This window comes from Falco naumanni, chromosome 2 (genome assembly GCF_017639655.2).
Source record: "Falco naumanni isolate bFalNau1 chromosome 2, bFalNau1.pat, whole genome shotgun sequence".
NCBI lineage: Eukaryota > Metazoa > Chordata > Aves > Falconiformes > Falconidae > Falco > Falco naumanni.
The window spans coordinates 94,580,395-94,599,019 of NC_054055.1; the positions used below are offsets into that span (position 1 = coordinate 94,580,395).

General features: G+C 37.1%; 1 protein-coding gene across 3 annotated transcripts; it reads left to right on the forward strand.

Moving 5' to 3' along the window:
* The first annotated feature begins 127 nt into the window (after nucleotides 1-127).
* Nucleotides 128-15,327, forward strand: FANCB (FA complementation group B). 3 transcript variants are annotated; one of them, XM_040582692.1, is made up of 9 exons: nucleotides 128-215; nucleotides 1,027-2,071; nucleotides 3,032-3,184; nucleotides 3,687-3,779; nucleotides 8,170-8,298; nucleotides 9,163-9,329; nucleotides 11,381-11,835; nucleotides 12,680-12,917; nucleotides 14,835-15,327. In XM_040582692.1, exons 2-9 carry the CDS (start codon nucleotides 1,136-1,138, stop codon nucleotides 15,253-15,255), a joined length of 2,592 nt encoding a protein of 863 aa, XP_040438626.1. In that variant the 5' UTR covers nucleotides 128-215; nucleotides 1,027-1,135; the 3' UTR covers nucleotides 15,256-15,327. The 3 variants fall into 3 exon arrangements, with proteins under 3 accessions (XP_040438626.1, XP_040438628.1, XP_040438627.1); XM_040582694.1 differs by having other exon boundaries at nucleotides 14,857-14,971; XM_040582693.1 differs by lacking the exon at nucleotides 3,687-3,779.
* Nucleotides 15,328-18,625: the final 3,298 nt, after the last annotated feature.

The following is an 18,625-nucleotide window of genomic DNA, read 5'->3' on the forward strand; positions in this document are numbered from 1 at the left end:
CGGCGCGAGCGGAGGGGCCGGTGCCGGCGGGCACCCGGAAGCCTCTCTCGCGCTGCTGAGTCCCTGGCCCCGCCCCCGCGTCGCCCCCCCCCCTCCCCCGCCTCCTCTCCCATCGTACTCTCTGTGGCGGGAGTTTCGGAGCGGGCGCGCGCTCTGCGCGCTTCCTCCCGCCTGACTTGAAGCGGGCGCGGGCGCAGGGCGGCCGTGGGAGCTGGGTAAGGCCTCGCCGGTGTGGAGCTGGTGGTGCAGCGCCTCCCTGGGCCGGCGTTCTGTGGGGGCTGGCGTGGCCCATTGGCGGGGAGGGGGTTAACGATTGTCAGCGGCTTTCAGGGGCTGGAGCTGGGTCTTGGGCCGCCGCTGCGGTGGGAGCCGCTCGGCGCGGGGAAGGGGGCGGTGAGGCCCGGCCGCGGCTGCCAGGGCCGGGCGAGGGCTTCGCTTCGTGCCCCGAAAGCTGAGTGAAACTTGGGGAGGCGGCTGTGGTTCGCTCTGGATCCCTGGGGTCTTGTCTGAGGGAGGGAGCGAGCGAGCCTACTTGAGGGAGCAGTAAGATGACTGGACTTTTCTTCAGAGAACTTTCACCTTAAGAGACTTTACAATTCTAACCAAGAATTAGTTATTAATAAACTCTACACCTGAGTGAAGGGTTTTAAATTCGAGAATTCAAAGCACCATTGCTTTCCAGTCCGCTCTGTATATTTGTGGAGCTGACAACTCCAGTCACACAAACCGCACTGTTTGGTTTGGTTTCTTTCAATGTATATTATGTCACGTAGCTGTTGATGGGCAGCAAATTCATGCTTTGGTAAAGAAGTGCTAGAATACATTTCTGAAATGTTTCTGTTAAGTACATCTCAGTACAACACTGCTTAACTGGTTTTTAATGTGAGATTAAAGCATATACTGACCTTGCAGTTACAAATTAGTCTGTGTCATTACTTTGCAATGTACTTTTTCTTATTCTTAAGGATCGGTTCAGCTAGTCCCAAAATAACTTTTTTTTATTATTATTATTATTCACTATTGTAGATGGAAGACATCCAGATAGGTTAAATTTCTGCAAAGAAATAATCCTGACAAAAATGGAGATACATACGGTTTTCTTGTAAACGAGATATATATATAAAGATAAATAAAGATGCTTCTAAGTGAGCAAGAACAATTCTTATCCTACAATGGCGAAGTCCTCATATTTCAGCTGTCAAAAACAAGACATGTGGAAGAAACAGCTGATGAAACAATGAACTTATGTGTCAGAAGAATGGCATTCAACAGAGACACTAAGCTGTTTGTTGAGAAGTCTTCTGGAGCGTTCAGCATGCGTGCCAGTCACTTAAAAATTGAAATAGTTTGTTGTAGCTGCGTAATGGATTCCAGAACAGGGATTATCCTTCCCTGCATTTTGGTGAAAAAGAAAAAACAGAACAATGCTGTCAAATACCTTCTATTGTTGCTTCACAACTCAAATCAATTTGAACAGTCTTTTCATTTTAAATTGGATTATGAGCTGAAAGAAGACATCAGGTTCTTTACTGGCCCTTCAGTCTTGTGGAGGCATGCCAACAAGCTGTTCTACATTTCTTCCAACACCTGCACGGTTCTAAGTGCTCCCATTCAGCTTTCTTCTGTTGTGTGGACAGGTGAAATTGAGGATGAAGGCTCTGTTATCTTAGGGATAAGAACTGCTTGCCTGCCAGAAAATGAAGATGAGGATGAGTTTTCCACTTCAGACAGAGCCATCTGGGGTAGTGAGTTCTTTGGATATGCAATTGAAACACAAAAAATGCTAACTGGCACATGCTTTATGCCTCATGCTTACAGCAGAGTGGTATCTTCTGTGTATGTCTGCAAGAATAAGATACTGAAAAAACGGCTCCAAATATCACTTGTCGCCATAACCCAAAAGAATCAGCTTATTTGGTTCCAAGATGGTCTCCCTAAAGGTGTTTGTGAGCTTCCTTATGAGAAACCATGTTCAGTAAAACCAGCGGTAACCAATAGCAATGATTTGCTATTAATTGTGTCTTTTGCCTCTGGAGATATCTGTGTTGTACAGAGGAGAGACAGCTTACAGGTATTTATGGCTTAAACACTTTTACTGCTGCATCTATTTTTTGTATGTATTGTCTTAATTGAAGTTTCTGCAACTGAAAATCTACAAGTTTAATTTCTAAGTTTTTTTTGTTGTTATATTACTTTTGTTAAAATAACGTGTCTAAAGTATAAGGTTGTTTTGCTTTCATTGCTTGCTTATGTCTCTGAAAATAAATCCTGGATTCTATTAGATCCTACATTATATTTTATAAATCTGAGCCAAATTTTCTGTTGCTAATTGAAAAGTTCCATAGTATGAGAAGTTGAAGTTGTAAAGTAGTTATGAGTGTGCCTCGTGTTAAAGTGAAAATAAACAGGTATCATTGCAAAGCATAAACTTCCCATTGGAATTTAAAAGCCTTTGAGTCTCACTTCCTGCTAAAAAAAAGCATTGTTTCATGAAAATGACAAGAAGAGGTCTCGCTTCTATTTCCTAAAGTCAGGAGAGACAAAGTTAACTCCTAGGGTTTTGTAATACTCTGTCAAGAAGATTTACATAAGTCAGGAAATGAAAGTTTGTCCTTTTTGGTCAGCAATGTTACTGTACAAATTTGTCTTTACCTCTCAAATATATTTAAGTGTGCACTGCAACAAAGGTATTTCTGAATGTCAGAGGTATAATGTCTTTAAGTGATTTGCAGGTGTTACTGGTTCTACATAAATGTTACAGCATTCAGCTGTTTGAATACACTGAAAACTTGCATCTTCTCTGTAGTCTGTATTCTGCAAAGTGATCTTTAAAAAGAAATAGCTAATTTTTCCCGGAGTTATATAAGCTCTAAATGATGGTGTAAGAGTGAGAGCCTGAAACTTCTTAAAATACTGTATTCCATACACTTGCATAGGCTACCTTTTTTCAAAAAGCAAGCTTCACAAAAAAAAAAATCTTAAATACAAGATCTATTCAATTACATGTATTTTAAAACCTTTTCTACTGTAGGTGGCCTCCAAATGGCAAAAAGTGAAATCTGTTCTGGTGGATGATTTTATTGGCTCTGGAAGTGAGCAACTGTTACTGCTTTTTGAGGATGAGTCCAATGCAGACCCCTTAAGTACATTCAAAATAACGGATCTTGGAGACGTCAACTATGCAGTAAGTTCAGCTTGCCTTTTCTCAGTTACTCAGTCTATGCTTACTAAAATAAGAAGACCTTAACAACTCATTAAAGTATTGGTGCAAAGTGAAACTGGATGTGTGCTGTGAAGTGCCCTGAAGTTTGAACACAATATTCCCCTCTGTAATCATAAGTTATCTGAAGACATTATTCTACTTCCTTGATAACGTCAGTGTTCTTTTGGAAAATTAAGCCAAGGCAGATGAAAGTGCTTCACATACGTAACAGGTTTGCCACAATGCTTAACTTTTGCTCTGAAGGCCATAGTGCTTGTTAATTATCTTCTCATAATTGGGTCTTTCCATTATGCAGTATCAAACTCTTAACTGCTTTCAGAAGGTAAGATTTTTCTTTTAAAATGCTCACTGTTATTCTGCTTGTTTTCTGTATTTTTCCCCAGATTTTTATAATGCTGTGTAATAGCCTGTACCTTACTTTCAGCTTTTCAACTAATTCAGGGGGTTGTTTTGGTTTTTTTAGAGAGGTATTAATTATAAACGTGATGTGCCTACTGCAGAAGGATTGCAAGAAAATGGTTTGCTTACTGTCCGAGCCCTTGAAACAAGATTACAGGTTTGTACTTGGTAGTTCTGTATCGTTACATTATCTAAAGGGTGAGGTTTATGATACTGTTTTTATTAGAGAAGTAGTTCAGTGTTAACAACATTAAGTATCTATTCTTCAATTAGTGGTAGTTTGTGTTCTTTCAGTTGTTACAAATGCATTTGGGTAATTGGAAGGGTCCAGTTTAATGTTAATTAAAATTTTGAGATAATGCTGAAGCTATTCTAAAAAAGTTTCATAGCAGTCATTTTACTTGTAGATGTTTAAATACTAGTTTAATAAAATTAAAATGTTTACTACTCTTGTTCCACATTACACACTTGGAGGTAGCGTAGTGTCAGGTTCCCAGTGGGTGCCAATGAGTGGCAGTTAATCCAGCAAATAAAGAGCGTTACGGTCTGTTTCTTTGTTCATGGCCTTCAAGCAAGTTGGCTTTTACTTTTGCCCAAATTAGTGACTGTGGTTATTTACCACCTGCTGATGCTTTTCCTCCTAATACTGGCAGCTTTATAAGCATAATTTTGCAAAGTACAGTAGGTAAAGCTAAAATGTATCCTTCTTTTAATTAGCATCATTTATAAAACAAGCTGGGGGGAACTTGCCAAAGTCCAAGTAATCAATGGGAATATATTACTGCTTTTCTTTCTACCTTTCATTCTGTTTAGTAAACACCCAGAATACTCTTCAAGATGTTCTTTTGTGATATTGTGCATTGGCCTACACCAAATGAGTAATAATTGACAAAAGAGTAAAAAAAAAAATAATTACAGAAAGCATAAATACCAACCTGAGGCAATGATGTAAGGCTATTGTTAGTTTGCTAAGAGTTCTTTAAGTATGAGACAGGAGGTAATTATTTCCATCATTGGAGAATTAGTGAAAGCTTAAGTAGGATATCGTGGCAGTTTTATCTCTAGCCTTAAAAAATAAAGCAAATTAACTGGCAAAAGTTTAGTACTAGAGGAAAAGGAGAACTATGACCCATTAGGAAAAGACTGAAAAAGATTTTTCTAGTTCTAATTATAAAAGATGTCTAAAGGGATATTATGTACCTTCAAAAGATAAAAACTGTTTTTCAGAGAACACTGAACAGTAGGGTGTTTTTTTTGCTTCCTGGAGGGCACAAGAAAGTAGAAATTGGATTGGTTCTGAGGACCTTTTGAGGTTAATTCCAACCCTGCATTTTTTACAGTTCTTCAGTTTGCACATTAGAGGCCTCACTCGCTTTTACATGCAGAAGTGCAAGCTTCCTTCCAAATGCATTTTTTTCCCGTTTCTGGATTCTTTGGGGTAGCCATATATTTTAAAATGGATTTGTTTGCTGCTGTGTTCTTTTCATACTCATTAATTTCCTCTTCTACAAAACAGAAATTAGTTTCAGTCTCTCATATGTTACTCCTGCCGCTGGTGTAATGAAGATTGCCTACCCTGCCATTCATGGCTAGGTGTTCCATGTAACTGTTCTGTGACCCTGTTCTTTTAATACACCAATGGGCTTTCAGCTGTACAGCTCTGTGAATCTGTTTGTTTATTTGTTTATTTATTTATAGATCTTTTTGATCTCTAATTTTGAAAGCCACATTCTAGCACAAACATTGTAAGCAAGTTGAAAATCTTCCTATGTTTTAATGCTGTAAATCTGAAATCATCATGCTGATCAATTTGGAAGTAGGTGCAGATATTTCTTTTTAACCTTATTGTTGCTTCCTTATTGAGGTCACCCTTGTTCTGTATGTGTCCCTGAAAAGTGAAGTGCTCTTGCTGGGTTTTGTCATTTTGAATTTCAAGGAATATTGTTTTGATGTAATAATGCATGAATCCTGCATAGCTTGGGGATTTTCAAAGGTTATTTAGTCTTGAAGTGGTGCCTCTTGATATTTATCATCAAAATTCAGGTCTTTTAGAAACTTGCAATCAAATCATATTTTGACAGTGTCTATGGAATTTTGTCTTTTAGGGCAAAATGAAATAGCAGATGCAGCCCCTCTTCATACTCTGTTGCTTACCCCTTATTTCACAGCTGCAAAGCTGTTTTCTGGCCATGCGAGAACTTCAGCAGGACTGAATGGTGTATATAATAACTACATATAAGTAGATTGCATTTAAGTTATACACAGTAATACACATAAGTTGCATTTTGCTGTAGTGAGATTGAAAAATCTATCAGTGTGCATTTTTGAACTGTTCTATGTTTATCTTGTATACAGTCTTTTGGGCCTGAATCCAGCCTTTTCTTCTCTGAAGACTTTTTTCTTTAACACTCATTTTAGTATCTTCTTTGGCAGAGTACTGCAGTTATATTACAACAGCTGAGGTTTCAGGATTTCTCAAGGTTCTAGTTGGTTGGTTTGGCAGAAATACCATGAGTCAGAAGTGTGTTTTTATGTCTACTGGCCTTTCTCGCCCCCCCCCCCCGCCCCCCCCCCCCCCCCCCCCCCCCCCCCCCCCAAGTATGTAACCGTTTTCTAAGGACTATAATGGCAAATACTTTATTTTTTTACCTACGATTAACTTACGTCTTTTGACTTGGTTTGCCTGTTTTGGGACAGGTATATTTTAATCCTTAGTGCTGATTTATTGAATTGCTGCATTGTCTAATTTTATTGTTCTTATTCTGATAATGCTGATTTGGTGGTGCATAGAAAGTTATTTAAAAAATGTTCTGTACATCTGATTTTTACTAATATTTTTAGTGTAATTTTTAAGTATTTCTTTTTCCATCCGTTGCTGTGGGTGGGCTCATTTTCTTTTTGATTTTTTTGGTAAGGGATTTTAGTCACTTTAAAAACACAGAACCAGTTATTTACCATATAAGCAGCTTCAGCCTATAGATCTCTGAATTATGGTTGCCTCTGGCTTCCTTGTCTACTTTTCCCATTTTACCTTTGCTTTTCCCAATATTTTTCAGGCTTATCAATTGTGAATCTTCTTTTCCATTTTCTTTCCTTTGTAAAAATGCCACAGTTCTTGGCTCAGTAGTTTTAGCTCTGTATATATGGATATTTAGTTATTTATGAATACTGCAACTATAATTGCAGTATGTCAAAGTGTATGGCTGTTCTACTTGCTTCTAAGCCTCTGCCTTAATTTGCTCTGCTTTTGACAGTGTTTCATTGGTTCTGTTGTTCATGCCGGATTTGCTCACAGCTCTATTGTGTTTAGCTCTTGACTGCCTTGTTTTTCTGTTGATTTTCTATTTTAAGGTGAGCTGGTTTTATTTTTAGTTTCACAGTGCAAGGACTGTGACTTCTGCTGATGCTTGTTACACAGTACATTTGGCATGTGGCAGAAAGGATGTGCATGTTGGGTGTTCCAGAGTTGATGAGGGGTGCTACACAGTCTTGAGTTTGCCATGTGGGGAATTTCAGGTCTCTTTCTTGTGTTCTTTTATGAGGAAAAAGAGCTTGCAAAAGTCAGATTGGTCAGCAAGCATGTCAGTGAACCTCTGGTCATTTTGATTGCTCTTCAGTCTGTGCTTCCCCATTTGCTTTCTGTTTCTGAGTTTTTATTCAGGAGTTGCTCACCAATGGGAGTAAGTAATGGTTTGGTATTCTGATGACCTTGATTAGGAAGGTATTGTATAATTGTCTTTGTTCTTAGCTCTTCCTTTTCTCCTCCTGACTCAAGTCTGGAATCTGGTGCTTATGATGCATGGTTTCACAGGTGACAAATTCTTTACAGAATTTATGATGAAGTGCTACTTGCTTTGAATGTCTTTTTCCATTGCAGCTTGAGCAGAGGGCATCACTTTGCTTCCATGAAGTGCTTTTTACTCAGGCTTGTCAGTTGGTTATGATTGATCCTTATTTGTTTTTTTGGGGGGTAGGGAGGAGTGACGTTTGGTTTTGCATTCCAGTTGTGTGTTTTGTTCTCTCCTTGGCAGCACTGAACTTCTCAGGATCTTGCTTTTCAGGGAATAGATTTTGAGGAGCTTTCTTAAAATCTAAGAAGCTGGTGCTGACATGCTGCTTTTTTTTTTTTTTTTTTCAAGTGAGACATAGCCTGCATGTACAGTAAACAGTCAGCTTTTCGATATATTTACTTGACCAATAATTAATATAAATCTGGAGAAGAAACCAAAGCTGATTATCAATGGAAAAGTGAAGCAGGAATAATAATGAAAGGCCTGAATATCAACGTAATTTGATAAAATTTAGCTTATAAGTTTGTGTTAAACTCTAGGTTTAATATTGAGAGGCCAAGATTCTTAGATTCATGTTTTGACAGCAGAGTAGCCTGATGAGCATTTTTTAGAAGCATTACTTGAGGAACACCAGATTCTTGATGTGTGATACTTGCATAAAAATGGAAAGCTGAAAAGATCTTGGCAGCCTCAACATCAGTTCTTATTTCCACTAGACCTATGCATGAGTCTAATGATCATTTTTATCTTTTACAGGCTGGTTGCACATCTATTCGAGAGCTACAGCAACATTTAGGACTCAAAAGGAGAGTTATTCTAGAATCTTGTAGAGCATTAATAGATCTTGTTGAGGAAAGAAACCATATTCTACCTACTGCAAAAGAGGTAAATTGCAGAAGAGAGTACAGATCACTTCTGACTTCTGCCAAGCAATTTGTAGAGGGTGCTTTACTCAGCCACTTGTTACTTTCACCAGTAGGGATTGCCAAAACTCATTAACCTGCTTTTTAAGTCTGGTTCATTAGCTTAGCCTGTCAGTATATGTAGATAAGATTAAATTTAGTTGTCTTTATTTGAAATTGATTTGCAGAATACCTCCTGACAACTGAGTCGTATGGAGGAGTAACCTGTAACAAAGAGTTAGTGGCAGTCGAAGGAGTGTACAGTCTTAATTGGCACAGTTGCCTAGATATGAAATATCTGTCTGTGATCCAGCATGTTATGAAAAATGAGCTGTCAGATTTGTGTCAGCAAAATGGATTATATAATGAGGGCAGAGTGAGCTGTGGGCTGAGAAGGTGATGGAGGTTGGGAAAATGTTATGTTAATATGTTGCTCAAAAGAAGCCTCCTAATTTACTTGAAATGGAATTGATCTTCCTTAGTTAACGTTGTGGTACCTTTCAAGTCAGCCATGCTCAAACAACAAAATTTTGAGCAATTAATGCAGTAATATAAAATAAATTCTAGTATCTTAAATCTTCTTTGGACAATAAATTGTATGACAGATCAAGATTTATACATAATGTTTACACAGAGAGAATGAGTTGTGCTTTTCATGATATCATGTGTAAGAAAATGCAATTCTATCTTTTGAATCTATTGTAAAGAATAAACTAGTTAATATAGATTTCACTTGATGTATCTTAAAAGCACTTCCAGGAATCATTTGTGGTAAAACACGAAGTAATGCAGTATAAAAAGAACTAATATCTCCATTTAATTTATCTAAAAAAACGTTTTCTGTAAGGAAGGTCTTGTCTCTCTCTGGGATGATGTAGAAAATCCTCCTCATTCTCTTAATAAAGAGACATCATTGGCGTCTAAAGTTCCAGAGCACTTCACAGAGAAATTGTGGCAGCGTGTTGTGGGTGACAGCTTGGTAGTTGGAGTAAAGCTAACTGAATCATTTTGCTTGTAAGTATATAAATTTATCTAATAAATTCATTGAATAGTTTTATAGAAACTGAATTTGCAAGTTAAACTCTGCAATAGCAAGAGTGGATTTTTGAGCTTTGAACATTCTCATTTTGAACATCTCTATATAAATTGTTTCAAGTTTGTGTCTTTGTCTGTATTGTTGGTGCTGCTTGTCTCTCTCTAGCACTGTGCAAAACCCCTATGTTGTATAGCCAAAAATCAGTTGTCAGTGTAACCACATCATTATTGGAGACTTCTTACAACAGTTTTCTTTGACAAAACTATGGCTCTTTGTAGTGTGTGTTGACATAGCTATGCTGACATTGGTATACTGTTAACATCTTGTCATTTCTAAAGAGTGATTTGCTTCAAGAAGCACAAAAGGAAATATTTTGCGTTCTCTGATGAACTTAATACTCAGCTTTTGAATTAACTATGCTACAGTCAAGTAGCCAATCAAATAAAATATTTGCTGAGTTTATGTACTGTGTAACTTATGTGGAACAATCGGCTATACAATATTTAAACTTTCAAAAGGATTTGTTTATTCTTCTTATGATCTTTAAAATTATTTGTTTATTCTGTTCATTTTAATTGCTTAGTTCTAGGTGTAAACACTACTTGTGTCACTTCCCCCTTACAGGGAGGGAACTAATTTGGAACACAGTTTAAAAATACAGAATTACATGAAACATAAATTTACAATGTGCGTTGTGTAATATAGTTTGGTGGAGTCAGAACTTATCTTTTGATCTATATTCCCACCAGCAGCATAGCCGAGACTGTTAGGGTAAGCTTAAAGACTTACTGATGTCACTGAAAATCATTCAAGTGGTTATGAGGGACCTGACCTCTTACACCCTTTGGCCATTCTGCTGGAGCTGCGTGTGTAATATTTCTCAACTGCCAGATTGCTATAATTGTACAAGAAAGTTGACCTGATCTTCATGACAACCTCTGTTAAGAGCCGCTGAGGCAAGAGATTGTTTTTGCCTTTCCCGTGTTTATTCTTTTAGCTTTGATGATGATGACTTTTTTAAAAAAAAAATGTAATATTTCATTCCTGTATAGCTTCAGAAATTCTCAGAAGATTTGGAATCATTCTTTAAAAACCAGCAGCAATATTGCTCTCCCCAATTTTTACAGCTGAGAAAAGACCTGTGAGGATGAAGTCATTTGTCACAGGTTACCTGGCAGGCTACCATCAGAACCTAGGTCTTCTGGGCTCCACTTCAGTACTATATGCAACCACCTGTGGTTTTGGGGAATAGGACTTGCTTTCTCTCCACCCCCAACACTGTAAATCTTTATTATTTTTGTGCTTCCTACTAATGCACAATTGCAGTGATGTTTTAGATTGCTTTATGATGTGATGATACTTCTCCGTAAAGAAAATTAGACGCTCATAAGACTTTTAGATGTCAGTGACATCTTGAGAGTGAATTGATTCACAGAATGAAATATTAAGAGAGGATCTGAAATGGTAATATTAGGATTTCACTGAAAGAACCCTGTGGTGAATAAATAAAATACTTCATACATTTCAGGAAATTGCTGTGTTTTTAAGGTAATAGTAATTTAAACCCTTTATTTTACTCTCTACATTCAATTTTGAATATCTGTATAACAATATAGAATATCAGAAGAGCTTTTAGTCCTCAAAGAGGGAAGAATTGATACTTTATGTAATTATTTATTAAAAGAAAGTTAAGTCTTTAAAAATAAATTATAAATGTCATAGAGTATCTGCATGGAATTTCAACATTTTCAGGGTGAATTAAACATCCAAATTCTTTCAGTTGAAATGAAGCATCTAATTCCTAAAAGCTCTTAGAAAATTCAGTCCACATTTTCAAAATCTTCATGCTAAGCTTAGATGAAATAGTCATTTGAAGGAGTTACACTCTGCACAGTCTGTGACTTAACCTGGAATGATGTTGGACTTTGTGGTAGTCTTAAATGTCTGTACATATCTGCAAAGTTCTGGTTATTTGTCAGAAGGCAAAATACAAACTGGGAGTGCAGTCATCTTGTATGGATTTTCGCAGGTCACTGAGTGATGTCAGTCTATCTTTAGTGATGGATCAAGACTCCTCTTCAATTTCTCCGATTATCAAGTGTCGAAATAAAATCATTAAGCTGAACAAAGCCTTCTCAGCGTTGGCCATCTCCTCATGTCAAACTGAACCTCCTCCAAAAAAGATGAAATTGGACTTGCATAACAAGAATGATCTGAAAAAAGAGTTTCCTAAGAGATGTTCAAGGGTTCAGCTTGATGGAGCAAAGACAGTTATTGCTGTTACCAGCCTTTCACCATTGTTGGCATTTCATCATGTATGTTGCATAGTTCTTCTACATGCGAAGAAACAAAAGCATCAGAATGATAGTTTACAGGAGAGCAAAAAGATTACTGTACTCTGTGGGAAATTTTTATTAAGCCTGGAAGATATTTCAAATGGAAAATATTCAGTAAAGATGATCAGGGATAGTAGTTACTGTACAGGTAAATGGCTTTTTAGAATTTGGATTTATAAATATATGGTTGAATCTTCTGTTTGCTTTAGGTGATGACAAAGTGGGTTTTCAAGGTGTATTCACATCTGTCACTTTGAACACAAACTGCATAGACCTGTTGGGAGTTAAAAGCTGGGTGAAAAACAGGATGGAACATTTTTCAAATGGAAAAAATGTTAAGTGAGTTGCTGTAAGGTTTTGTGCTAGCGTTGGTGCCGAAGTACATCCAGAAAGGTTAATTTTGAAGATGTCTGAGTACAGAATGCTGAAGCCTGAGTTTTGTCTATAAATAAGATACTGTTGATTAAATACTATGTCAGAAAAAAAATCTATATATTACCTCTTAAATAATACTAAAGAAATCGAAGCTTTTCCTATTCTACATGTCTAATAAGATAATTTTATTTTCCTTTCTTTTAATACTCCTGATTGAACTGATTTTGAGCTGGGCTTCCACTCGTGTAGTGAAATATCCTTTTGATCGTTTCCAATTAATTATGTTTTCTTTCTTCCTTTAATGCTGTGTCATTAGCTGGGGCCAACATGTCGTCTTACAATCACAGGAGACTATTAATAGTATTCTTTTGGCAAGGTGTCATTTATCTTTAGAACTTTGATTATATAGGTGGGGCTCTGTTCATCAGCTAGCTGTTTTGCTTGACAGAAGTACATGTAAGAATTTAGGTAAGAAGAAAATTCCCAAAGTATACCTGAATGTAGGTGCAAACCCTTCATGTACAGCTGGCAGTGTGAATCAAAAATCTAAGCAGATACAATGCCTGCAACATGGTCAAAATATTTATGTCAAATATCTTTACTGTATTTTCTTGCAGGTTCCATGGAAGATATACTTGCTGTTCTTGCAGTCTCTGTCAGGTTCTCCTTTCAGATTGTGTCTTCTGATTGCACATTGACTCCAGTAAATTCATGGTTACTTGGGGAAATGGAGTGCACACCATTTAAGGAATGCCATGACAACGTATTTTGTCATAAAGCAGGAAATGTGTATGGTACAGTTTTTAACTGGACCCTGAAAAACCCATGTGAAGGGGTTCTAACATTATTTTGCAGGTAAAATTGCTCCAAGAGTAGAGTATATTCATCTTGCATACCCAGTTTTTTATCTTTACACTAATTCTTACTGGTACTATAAACAACAGCCAAAATCATAACCAATAGGCTTCCCATATGATGATATGATAGCCATTGTTTAATTTTGTCTGGGCTAGAACACAGAAATACAAGCCAAGACTCCTTTAGCATCTGTTTGGTACTATTTCTTTTGCTCATTTCACTGCATCATAATTTTATATTCTTTTTCCTTACACTGTTCTTAGTATTATATATAATTTTTCTACAGCATGTGCTGATTTTTTAAAAAAAATTCCTTACGGTGATGTTAAAACAGAAAAAAACCCAAAAAAACAGCAAACCCCAAGTTACACTAGATTTACATTTGTTGCTATGTCACTTTGTAGTTTGGTACTGCAGCATAATTTTAGTCTTATTTTGTACATGTTTCTGATATATTTATTTCCTATCTGTCATGATTTTGAAAGGGAAATAATCAGAAGAGTCCCCATGATTTCCTTTTCTTGTGTAGATTCTTGGATGAATGTCTACATTTTCTAAACTAGGCTAAAGAAGTTAATACTGCCATAATTTACAATTTAGCTGGGTAAGGCTCACAACATAAAGTTACTTTTGAAGTATTGACAAATGTTGCCTCTCCTGAAGAGCTCAAGCTAAAACAAAAAGAAAAGTTGTATCTCTTGAGTCTTGAATTTATAGTGAAGTTCAGTATTTTACTCAGATTAGGAGCTGATTTCCTTCTTTTGTGTAAGAGGAAAGGCTGAAACGTTTAACAAATCAATCAGTGAAATTTTAAGCCTCAGGACTTTTGGTTCCTTTTGAAAAGTTAGGTTACTTGATATTATTCCCTTTTGATCCAATTCTGTGTTAATAGTTACTGAGCTGCATGCTCATGGTGTAACCGTGATTTTATTTTCTGGATCTTTTTTTCCATTTTTGGATTAATCATTTATCCAGCTAGGATATTTCTGTGATAGGTGGGAGCTCCAGACTATTCTTTTTCACATCCTTTTAGAACCAAAATAAACTGTATTTGTTATAAGTAGTGGAACATTAAGATAACTACATTGAAATAGAATTACTTTAAGGAAAAATGCCTTTCTGAACTGTGTGAGAAAAATAGCTACTTAAACATGCATGGGTGGGGGGTGTTGGGTTTTTTTGTTTGTTTTGGTGGTTTGTGGGGGTTTTAGATATTTTTTTTTTCCTTTGCCATCAAAAGACATCTTCTGAGGAGTTTATCAGGGAAAACACTGAATATAAGACTTTGGACAAAGTCTACAGTCCTCTTAGAATGAGGACTGCATCACATATGCTACACTGGTATCCAGGAGAGTAGGTTCTCTGATGATTACCAGCACTATTTTATCTTGGTTTCTTAATAATTTTGAATGTCTGATTTTTAAATGGTCGCTGGAGAGAGAAAGTTGCACTTGAAAAGGACAGACTGTGGGCCACCTAATAGCCATGCCGTACATACCTCTTGATAGCAACAATCTGTGAATATAAGTGAGTTTTTTCTGCCCCGAAATGTAGACCAGACAACACATTTCCTTTGTGTTATTGCACATGGCCTTCATGTACAATTAATTGCTTCTTAAAGAAACAAATGATGCATATGTAACCCTAATTATCAACATATATTGTAGTAGAGAATATTTATGTTGCTGAAATTTGCTTAGTGTCAATTCTTTTGACATACAGTTGCTAGCGTGCACACCATTAGAAAGCCCTTGCTTACTCTTCTATGTACAGTACACATAAATACTTAAAACCATAATCAGCATAAGTTTTTCTCTGTTTGATTTTAAGTAGCTTTGTTTTATTTTCCACTATAGAATTTTGAAGATATAAGGTAGCTTTAATGATAACAAAAATTATAATCTTATTTTACAGAAATCTGACTGTCTTGTTCCAGTGCCTTCATAGCCTGACTAGAGTTCTCCCACCAAACTGTGATGTAAAACTCCTGAGATCTGGAAGCAAAAGTGTACTTACTGAACAGTTAGCACTGGCTTTGGAAAGAGAAATGCTCACCTTAAGGAGTTCTTTCTTCTCAAAAGAAAGTAAAGTGGAAAACAATTTGACATGGGGGAATGAACCTGGCAAGAAAATCAGTGATGCTTCTGCGGCTTCTTTACCGGACAGTGAGGAAGGAGTTCAGCAGTTCAGAAAGAAGTTTCAGAATGAACGGGAAGAGAGCGTGCTAAGTATGAATCAAACATTGAATGGTGCCCTTTACCAGGAATTTGCTTTGAAAATAGTAGAAGCTCAGCTCAGTTCGGATACGATTGTGTGGAGGCTGAGCAAGTCCTAGAAACTCTTCACTAAATTTATGTTGAATAACATTTTATTAAAATCATACTATTAAATAATATTTATATTTTGATGGGTACTTATATTACTTTTTTCTGCCCTGAAATGTAGACCATGTATTTATTCTACAGCTCAGTTATTTCTACAGATAAATACTGGTATTTTGGTTGATGAGTTGTAGCTGATTTGGCAAGAATTTATATTAAAGATATCAGAGTCATTTTGTTACAGATTTCAAAAATTTTATTTTTAAGGTATTTTCTAATCAGGCCTATTCCAAAATCATAATTATTGAACTACAAATGAACTATATTAGAAAAAAATTAACAAGCATGTACTGTCTAAAATAGTTGTATTAAACTTGAAAGGTTATTGTTTATATAGGTAGAACTTAAGCTTTTTTAGAAATCTTAAGACAGCTATAGGAAAGATTGAAGTTAGGCAACCAATTTTAATTCATAATTTGAGTATGGGCTTTGACAAATTCAAAGAGGCAGCAGCTTATCTTTGTGACGTATCAAAGCCTTTTAAATTACTTTTAATGATACCACTTGAGGAAGAAAACACTGATTGTACCTTACAGCCCTGTCTTCTAGAGTCCACCCTCAGATCTGAGAGATTTTGGAGCATTTATTGGAGATGGAGAACCAGATCAGGCCTCTTAGAAAAATTCAAGAACTCATGAGGATTCACTCTAGTAAAACACCTTTAGGTCTGAGAGGTCCATTCTCACCCAGAATCTAGTGGCAGGACTGATCTCATTGGTAAATCCTGGAGGAACCTGTCCTTCCTTGGACATTAACTTGGCTTCAATGTCAGAAGATTGTTTGCTCATTCCCTGAGTCTGAAATGGCTGCTGATACTAGATGCGCAGTGGTTTTGGCCTATCTTAAGTATCTTAAATAATGGGCAACTCTTTGCCTGTTATTCCTGCCTTCTCTGGTTTGAACTATGCATCCAGGAAGAGACGTGCTTGTGATCTTGCAGATAGTACTTGCTGTGGTAGTTACTTTTCAGTCATTTCTCCCCCACCATTTTTCAGTTTCATGAGGGGCAGAATGCTCAGAAAATCCCAAATCACAATAATTTGCTTCCTTTTATCTCAGCTTTATGTAAGCAAACCATTCCTAGTGTTTGTCACCATTTTCCTAAAGCTGTCAAAATGTTGCTTTTCAGTTTTCCTGTAAAAAGTTTTAATAGTTAACATCTGCAGCATGCACTCTGACAATACAAGTTTGACAGGAGGAATGGAAAGTATTTATTGTTGACTCAAAGGAACACTGATACTTCAGAATAATTCTGTGCCTTTTTTTTTTTCATCAGAAAGTTCAAATTCTGTATGTATGTCCTCTAGAAGCATTAGAGTGGTGTTTTTTTTCAGTCTGAGGCATCTTCTCACATTGGCAACAGGAGTAAACAAATGCACTTCTAAATGCAAAGCACTAGCTAGAGAACAGTAAATAAGAGAATACTGCTTTGTAAGTTCAACCCAGTTTAGTGATGTGGTCTCACTTTTGAGATACTCAAAGTATTAAATATCTCCTTTTTGGCTATATAGAAGGGAAATTTTGCATTAAGATGTCAAGAATACCTTAAGAAATTGTCACGGGTTTTTGAAACTCGGCATTTACTGGATGAGAAAGAATTGTTTTAAAAAATGCAAACGTTTCTTTGTTAAGCTGCGGTTCTGCTCAGCCCATGGTCAAAGCTTAAGAGCTCATTGTCAGGACTTGGCAGTCACTTGTCACTGGAATTTGCAGAAGAACATTCCTGGTTATAAACACTTAAATGAAGCGAAAAATCTCAAAGTGCAACCCTGTAGCTTGCAGCTAAGGGCAAGACCTTGGTAAACCAGCTGAGCAGAAACTTTCAGAGCCACAAAGCTACTATTTAGCCCAGGGCGCTTCAAGGAGTTTATGAAAAGTGGTGTACACAGTTCAGCTGTTAATTTTCATTAGCACTAGTGTAGCAGCCTGGTGTCATGTAACTACCTGTCATATGTTTGTCTTTCTTCAAAGAGAAACTTCCACTTTTGTTCACATGCCTTTTGAACTTATAGTGTGGGATAAAGGAAGAGAAGCTTCTAAGGTCATAAGTTGCTAGTTTCTTAATTCCATGGAGCTGAGACAAATGAAGCAAACAGTGAAATCACAAAAGCGTGGAAGTGAAATTATTAGAGTAGAATAATAACACGTACGACAACATGTTCCTACTGAAGAGTCTTCCCAAAGGCATAAATGCTTCGTTTGCATATCCTCGGATGAGATCATCAAAAGGATTTCTAACAGCTCTAAGATTCTGGGGAGTAGTTCTCCAGCTGACTGGTAATGCATAATGACAGCTTTCAGTGGTAGTGATGCAATTGGGAGCTACTGTCATGTGCCGAATCTAAAGGTCTGCTGGAAATTCTTGGAAGGTTTATGCTGGTGTGGGTGGGTTTTGGCCATGAATAATGGAAAAATGAATGAGTTTGAAGAAAGGTTCAGGCTGTCTAGAATCTTCAGGTGGCAGCAGTGGGAACTTTGTTTAGAGATACTTGCTTTCCTAAACCTGATTTTCAGAGGTAAAAGCAGCTAAAGGTGTTAGCCTTCAGTTTATTTGGTCTATCCTGATTATTAATCTCAGCAATTCTTGGAAGTGAGTTCTTGCACTGAGTGAGTTCTGCAAGTACTTTTCTGAGCAAGTCACTTGAGAAATTAAACCGGTTAGTAGCAGCAGCAGTCCTAGGTGCTGGGTATTAGTATTGCCAAGAAAGAATGATAAAATATTGGATGCTTGATTCTGTAAATTCCTTTTTCCATGTTAGCAGATCAAGTTGGGAGAAATACAGATCGCAACCAACAGAAAGCTTTTTGTTACTAAAGCTGTTACTAATAGCAGATAACTTTTCTCACAAGGCATTCACTTACTTTCACACTTGTAATTACTCTCGAAGAGCAATAACTTGGAGGCCAATCCCAACCCCTGGGACCTCCAGCTCCTAGGCAGGTAGTTAAGAAAGTCCCTTGAAGAACATTTTGCTTCATCAGGTGTGTATATGTAATCCTGTATTATTTTATTTTTTTTTGTCTGGATATAGCAACTGCTTCCTGCTTGTACATGATCCAAGTTAATGCAACCCATGGTGGATTATACTAACGTGGGTAGTGGCTTTGTACACAGCCAGCAGGCCCTTTGGTGTTCTGAATTTACCAGTTCTGATGGATTTAACAGGACAGCTGGTCTCCAGAGCTTACCAGTTCCTGGGAGACTTTCACATGCTGCTTCTCAGCATGTAATCTAACGTAATAACCATTTCTCTATCCAGAGCTGTAGAACCCCTTCACACTCATACAGAAGGGCCTTTATCACATATAAACTTTTGGCAAGGT

Excerpts from the sequence above, each read along its gene's own strand:
- FANCB (XM_040582692.1), top strand. The coding sequence starts at position 1,136 with ATGCTTCTAAGTGAGCAAGAACAATTCTTATCCTACAATGGCGAAGTC. Across the intron at positions 11,836-12,679 it reads GGATAGTAGTTACTGTACAG|GTTCCATGGAAGATATACTT; the intron begins GTAAATGGCTTT and ends ATTTTCTTGCAG. Across the intron at positions 12,918-14,834 it reads GTTCTAACATTATTTTGCAG|AAATCTGACTGTCTTGTTCC; the intron begins GTAAAATTGCTC and ends CTTATTTTACAG.